At 44.2% G+C, this 6,946-nt stretch overlaps 1 protein-coding gene across 1 annotated transcript in view; it reads right to left on the bottom strand.

The window, feature by feature from the left end:
* Nucleotides 1-172: 172 nt before the first annotated feature.
* The window catches only part of nos1 (nitric oxide synthase 1 (neuronal)), a 38,161-nt gene continuing 31,387 nt past the window's right edge, over nt 173-6,946 (bottom strand). Inside the window, exons 25-29 of the mRNA XM_035640440.2 lie at nt 6,467-6,588; nt 5,566-5,714; nt 4,940-5,134; nt 4,476-4,594; nt 173-3,353 (exon numbers count right to left, since the gene is read on the bottom strand). Of these exons, the coding sequence (XP_035496333.2) occupies nt 3,338-3,353; nt 4,476-4,594; nt 4,940-5,134; nt 5,566-5,714; nt 6,467-6,588 (601 nt within the window). The 3' untranslated portion in view covers nt 173-3,337. The remainder of the gene's footprint in view (nt 3,354-4,475; nt 4,595-4,939; nt 5,135-5,565; nt 5,715-6,466; nt 6,589-6,946) is intronic.

Below are 6,946 nucleotides of genomic sequence, written 5' to 3'. Positions count from 1 at the left end.
AGCCATGACGACCGTGTCTTACAGGAGGACAGGAAGACAGCAACTCTTTATCAACATCATGATCTGCCCTTAAAAATAAGAAAAGGCCTGAGCCTCTCCAGTCTCTCAGTATTTCTTCTTTTTTTTTTTTTATGAATGAGGAAAAAACAAAAACCAAGCGACCGCGTTGACATATTCTGCAAATGTTTCTCTTTATTTCGTACGCAAATGCAAAGTGGCCCGCAGTTGATGCTTTTTCAAATGGAATACCCCTCGATCGATTACACAACAAAGGTCATTAGAGCAGAGGCCGGTTGGATCAGAGCTGTTCATGGCAGCAGCAGCAGCAGCAGCAGCAGCAGCGATATGCAAACACAGAAAGAGAAACAAAAAAAACAAAAACACTTTTTAGCATCCAAAGCCCCGTGGGGAAAAGAAGAAGGCCAGACCTCACGATGTACAGTCTTACCGACTGACACAGTGCTGGTAATATAGACAGAGCTTCTTCTTCTTTCTTTCTTCAAAAATATGAACAGGAGACAGAAGATCACCATGCATTTGTTTAATGCTGCTCTTTTTAATCCCCATACCTAAAGGATATGAGGGACACCGTAATAGAATAGGCATATATATTTTTTTGTTCTTTTTGAATCAAGCAGAATCATAGTGCTCATTTACATAATCAAAATACATTCTTAGAAAAGATCGAAGTGGTACTCTTTATATTTTATACTTTGTTTGAATATATATATATATATATATATATATATATTTATATGTAGAAGCTATATATAGAAGCTATGATCGTGTATCAATTTGTTTTTCCTGTTGCACATTTTACATCACAGACATTTTTTCTCGGACCGACTGAACTAAATCTGTTCAAAGAAAAATGACACGGAGGAGACATTCGTCCAGGATGAGCAACATGTGGGTTACAACGGGAATCGCCCATTTTCTCTTGGCAGTTAAAATGATTGATTCAGAAAAACAAACCCAACCCCCCCCCCCCCCTCCCCCAAGAATAAACAAACATGTTCTCAGGAACGATTTGGTAATCACACAATAAAAATCCATTAAGTATGACGCCGGCTATCTTTGAACTGAGTCGGGAGACAAAGGGAAAGGGGAATAAAAGAAGAGCGAGGAGACGACGAGGAAAGCCACAGGTTACTGCGGAGCGGGTCAGTACACAATGTAGCCAGCCGCACAAATAGGTTCAAATTATGGCCCCGACTCACGGGGAAGCAGCAAATGACCGCAGCGACAGTGCCACCGCCAGCGCCTCTCGTCTTCGAATGGGGGAACAAAAGAACCCCAGAAATGGCATAATAGGAACTGAACTGCTGAGATTCCAAACTAAAAGCCATGTGGGCATGTTCCTGTTTACCGAAACACCAGATTACATTTTCAGGCTCGTGTGAATTGCTCTTTTTTTTTTTTTAAAAGTCTGACCAATTTTACGTTAACAGCAGAATAACCGTGTAAAAACACACACACACACACACACACACACACACACCTGAGCACATGCATGTTTACACCCACTCGTAAAGAGACGTGCACGCTTGCAGTGATTTATATGGCGCGCACACGCGCACGCACGCGCCGATGCTACTGAGCGGGTGTCAGGTCACAGGTCACAGTGAAAGAGTGGCATGAGAAGAGATGTAGTGTACGTAGGCAGAAGCAGAGAGAGAGAGAGAGAGAGAGAGAGAGAGAGAGAGTTGATGTAAGGCAAGAGGCAGAGGAGTCGTGATGCTGACATAATGTAACTTTTTTTTTCCCCTTTTTTTAAAAAGCTCAAGAGGCGATCGACCAAGCTGCCAGAGAGGATCCAGGGGAGCGACAGTTCTACAGCGGCAAAACAGTTTTGATTCCGTGTTGTTTCTTCTTTTTAAATTTTTTTTTTTTTAGCTTCCCCTCAGAAAAAGGAGGTTCATTTTTGGAATGGAACAGTTCCACATCTTTGGAAAAAAGAAAGAGGAGAAGATTGTTCGCCATTTTGCTGAGAGTAAGGTGAGAGGAGTCGACACAACTCGACCATGTTTGTGTGGTTAAATGTGACGCCACAGCTACTGAGCTTCGATTTTTAAGCTCATTAAAGCTCATTAATATTTTTATATCTTGTTTCTTTATTCTACACACACACACACAAAAAAACCCGCAAAATTTAAAAATTAATGCTCGATTCTTCTGACAATATTGTTTTGTTGTTGTTCCGGAGCGGGTCGACTTTCTGCTTCCGGCCAAGAAAGGGCCTGGAACATGACAACAAAAACAAGGAACTTTATTTGTATTTATTATTTATTTTGTTATTTTTACAAATTTTGGTCCGAGCGCCTGCTAACCGACTACTGGCTGTATCGTCATATTTACCGTACAGACATGACCGCTCAGCAAGAAAGAAAAAAGACTTTCTATAATAAACAGTGCAATAAAATGAAAAATCAACTATAATTCAATAAAACCTGAGAGCATTCAAGAAGCTTTTTTTGTTTTGGATTATTAACATAGTCGTGAGAGCGGTTCTGATTTCTTCGTCTTCTTCTTCTTCCTCCTCCTCCTCTCCTCCACATTCCTAAGAAGCTGCTGTGGGTGGGCGACACAACCCAGTGGGACGCACGCGATGTCGGGTTGCTGCGAGAGGAACGGGCGGGGCCACCAAAGAGGAGAGCTGGTGCAGGCGAAGTTTTGAAGTGGGTGAAAAAAAGCAAGATAACAATGTGCATGTCGAGGCCGTGACAGAATCCCTGCCAGTCCACCTGCAGGCCTGCACATTCTTTTTCTGAAACCACAACCTTTGATTTATGAAAGAAAGGGAAGAAAACAAACAAAAAAAAACAGCACAACAGCCCAAATATATTTGATCAGCCCTGATTCTTTCGGAAAAAAAATCATAACTACTTCTGTTCATCAACGCCACACATTCCCTTGCAAATATAAAAAACCTCAATAAAATGCTTTTTTTTTTTTTTGTAACAATAACACAGAGTATATTATATTTGTCGAGTATATTCTTGTCTTGGGTCATGCATTCACAATGAGGCAGGTCATTACACTAGGTTCACACGTCATGAATCAAAAAGAGAATCAATTTATAGTTTTTGGAAGGATCATCAACAAGCCAAAAAACAAAATTTCCAACTTGCTACAGACAAAAATCGCAGAGCCCAACAGAAAGATTGAAGTGGTATATATAAAAAAAGAAAAATTAAAAGAAGGAAAGAAAGAAAGAAAGAAAGAAAGAAACCTTTTTTTTTTTTTTACAGTACAAAAATTGGCACAGTATTCTTTAACCAGTGTTGCTGCATCCCTCCAGACTGGTTGTTGACAGAAAGCCCCTCGATTCATGGACCTACAGGCAGAAAACCCTGAGAAACGAGAGGACAGAAGGACAGTCAGACCGACCGAGAGCAACAGAGACAGAGAAATGGAGATGTTACCGCCATTACTCATCCAAGCAGGCAGGGGCTCTGACGGCCCAATGTGAAATTCAAGTGACAATCCACGCAGGAACCGTCGTCTGTGATGCATTATGTTGGTACTCAATGAGCCACAGTGGCGGTGTAGGGCCCTTGTGTCGCGCTCGTGGCAAGGGGATGTATGGAGTGTTCAAATCTTGAATGTGCACAAATGACGACGGCAAACAGAAACAGAAATGGAACAGAGCCACTCGCAGCTCGCTCCTAATCCTGTTAGTTTTAAAGGCCCCTCTTGTGCAACGGGGGGGTTTCTATGGTTACCCCGCTCTGTTTTCATCCCAAGCTAAGGGGGGAGAACGCGCTGCCGTCACCGACGACTACAGGTTGCACGTGGGAGCTGGACCAGAGCTGGTTGGGATGAATCTCAATGGGCTGTTTCCAAACCCTTCTTTTTTTCTGCAGAAGTATGAGATAACCAGCCTGGTTATCAACGGTGTTGCCGGCAATAACTGGAAGTGAGTGATCCTCGGTTGTAATGCTTTGTGTGTGAGCAATAGACACTATCGCGCTTCCTACAAATCCGCTGACGGACGGACGGGACAGCTTCACAATGGACCAATGAAGGAATGCATTCAAATGAATGTGAGGTAATTTGGGGTTTCTTTTGGTGCTCGATGTGCAGTTCTAAAAAGAAACCGAGTCAGTACATCATCTAAATGACTCTTAATGGCTCATAAAGCTACTTGGAATGAGGGCCACTGGCCAGGCAGACAGACAGACAGGTTGTGTTTTATACACAATTGTCATTGAAAGGGATTCGCCAAAATATTGGTTTATTACAGAGATGGTAAGGCAAAACCTCTTGTCTGCGTCTCCTCTGCAACAATAAGCAACTATAAAGCTATAATGTCATTAATACACTAATTGGTCTATTGTGATTTCACAACAATTTGGATTTTGACCTCGTCTTGTTCCGTGAAGTACCGGCGCACCTTGTGTGTTTTTAATATCTTCACGTGAACAGCATTCCCTGTATGGAAAAACGCCGGCGATTGAAGACAAACCACTCACTCATCCGAGTCCTTTTTGCTCTCCTCGATGTAGGCGATGGACTCGGAGCGGAGCCGGTTGGTGACCTCGTAGGTGCGCAGGGTGACGCCGAAGATGTCCTCGTGGTAGCGGTTCTCATCCTGGCGAAACGGCGAGATGAAGGGAGGGGCGGAGAGATTAGGAAAGTATAGACAATAAAAGGCCTGATCAGGTTTAGTCTTTTGTTGGCGGGGGAAAAAAAAAAAATACTTGATGGCCCCAGATTCTTTTCTTTAGTTCACAGCAGGTGAACTAGTTTGACTGCGTCGCTAAGTCGCACCTCTGCAGAGGCGGAGGTCAACTTCCATTCGCCACTTTCGCAGCTCAGCCCCAGGAACATGTCACCCCTCTCTTTTCCTGACACTTACCCTCGATCTGAGCTGTGTTTTAATGGCAGTCGATGCTTTTCCCGCCCGCCCGCCCGCCCGCCCCCCTCGCTCGCTTACCCGTAGCTTGCTGATGAAGAAGCCGGCGTCCTCCAGGCTCATGTTGCCCTCCTGCTTGATGACCTGCTGGACAGTCTTGAGGACGTCGCCGGCCATGGTCACGTCGCCGCACACGTAGATGTGGCCGCCCTCCTCCCTCAGGCACTGGTACACCGTCTCCGACAGCTGCTCGCGCAGCACATCCTGTACGTATTTCTGACAAGAGGGGCAGAGGAGGGGAGACGAGTGTTCACGCGGAAATGTCAAGTTTAAGGGAAGTAGAGAAAGGAGTCAGACAGGGAATAAAGTAAGAAGAAGTAGAATCTCAAACGGCTGTTGTTCCCAGGGATTAATTATATATGATAATTATATACAAAAATGATACTGTATACACTTTTTTTCAACCGCTAACAGATGCAAAACCAAGCAAAACAAGAATTGTTCCGAACATCAAAAGAAGCACAAGAGACATTGAGTTTAAAGGACAACCCCCCCCCCCCACCACCAATACAAATTTTTACCCGAACAACTAAAGTTGAAAGTCATAAAACGAAAATGCATGAGGGGAAATGTTTTTTTCCAAAAAGAGAGTTATGCGACAAGCTGACTCATCGTCCGCAGCCAAGGACAGCTCTGTAGCTTGGTACCTTTGGTTTGCCGGGTTCTCTGGAATAGGCCGCGTAGAGCTCCTTGAACACTCGCTTGTTCCTGGCCTGGATCGTCTCCTCCTTGTAGATGTGGTCCATCTCGGACTGCCGACAACCGAACACCAGGATCATGGGGCACGATTCAATCCCTTCAAGGTGACGGGGAGAGTTCATTTGTTTAGACGATGGAGATGTAGAAATGGTAGCCTACTCTGGTGCGTATTATCTAAATCATGACATGTGTTCATTACACAGAAATGAATGAAATCAGCTCGTCCTGGATCGTCACGTAATCAGCCCTCAAACTGAAGATTCTGTCTGCAGGTTTGTGTGCAGCATTGAAAATCTTCTGCAAGAATCCTCTATGAGGTAGTAATAAATACTGTATCTCTACGTAATTATTAAAGGTGACATATTATGCTCATATTCAGGTTCATAGTTTTAATTTGGGTCACCACTTGAGAAGGTTTTCGTGCTCTAATGTTCAGAAAAGGCATCAGTGTTCTCATACTGCCCATTCCTGCTGCTCCTCTTTTCACCCTCTGTTTAAAACGCCTGGATTTCTTGAAGCCCCGCCCCCTCCAGTTAACCCCCAGTCTGCTCTGATTGGCCAGCTGGCCCAGTCTGTTTGCGATTGGTCAACCACTTTCAAAACATATAGGAAATGTCACGCCTCTTCACCAGAAAAGTGGAGACCCTCAGATTGCAGGCGGGGTTACCCCCAAAAGAGTCCAACTGTGACATCACAGTGGGAGAGAAATCTGAACCACTCGTTCAGAGCCAGGCTGTAGGGTTTAACCATCTCACGAAAAAAACTACAGGTTGGTCTTTTTTAACAGTTTGTGGGCTGGCAGGCTCCACAGATACACAAATGTAAAAAAAAGTCATGAAAAATACCAACCTTTGTGTTCAAGGTCATACAGTCTTTGTTGCCAGAAGCTTCTGAACGGGGCGATGCCCGTTCCTGGACCCACCAGGATACAAGGTGCTTGGTTGTCTTTGGGAAGTTGGAAAGACGGGGCACTAAAACAACAACACAAGAAATAATAAGACACAAAATTAGGGAGTGAAATTAGATGAGAACATCCATGCCACTTTCACGTCTGCCTGCTAAACATGGCTCCACCTTTAGCAGCCAATTAGCTTAGCATAAAGGAGTAGAAATGGGAAACACCTAGCCTGGCTTTGTACAAAAGGTATCTGCCAATCAGCACATCCAAACCTCACTGATTGACGTGTGCCTCCTTTGCTTAGTGTAAAAAAAAAAAGTGCCATGTGACCATTTCTTGATTGGAGCCAGTTGCCTGGCAACAGGCGAAGGCCGGACTCCATCGTCAAGCAAACCAACGTTTTTATTGGGGAGCTTTAAAAGGTGCTAGTG

Source organism: Scophthalmus maximus, chromosome 19, assembly GCF_022379125.1.
Source record: "Scophthalmus maximus strain ysfricsl-2021 chromosome 19, ASM2237912v1, whole genome shotgun sequence".
In the NCBI taxonomy this organism is placed as follows: Eukaryota; Metazoa; Chordata; class Actinopteri; order Pleuronectiformes; family Scophthalmidae; genus Scophthalmus; species Scophthalmus maximus.
The sequence above is the reverse complement of the archived record's forward strand: the minus strand, read 5'-3'. Positions and strand labels throughout refer to the sequence as shown.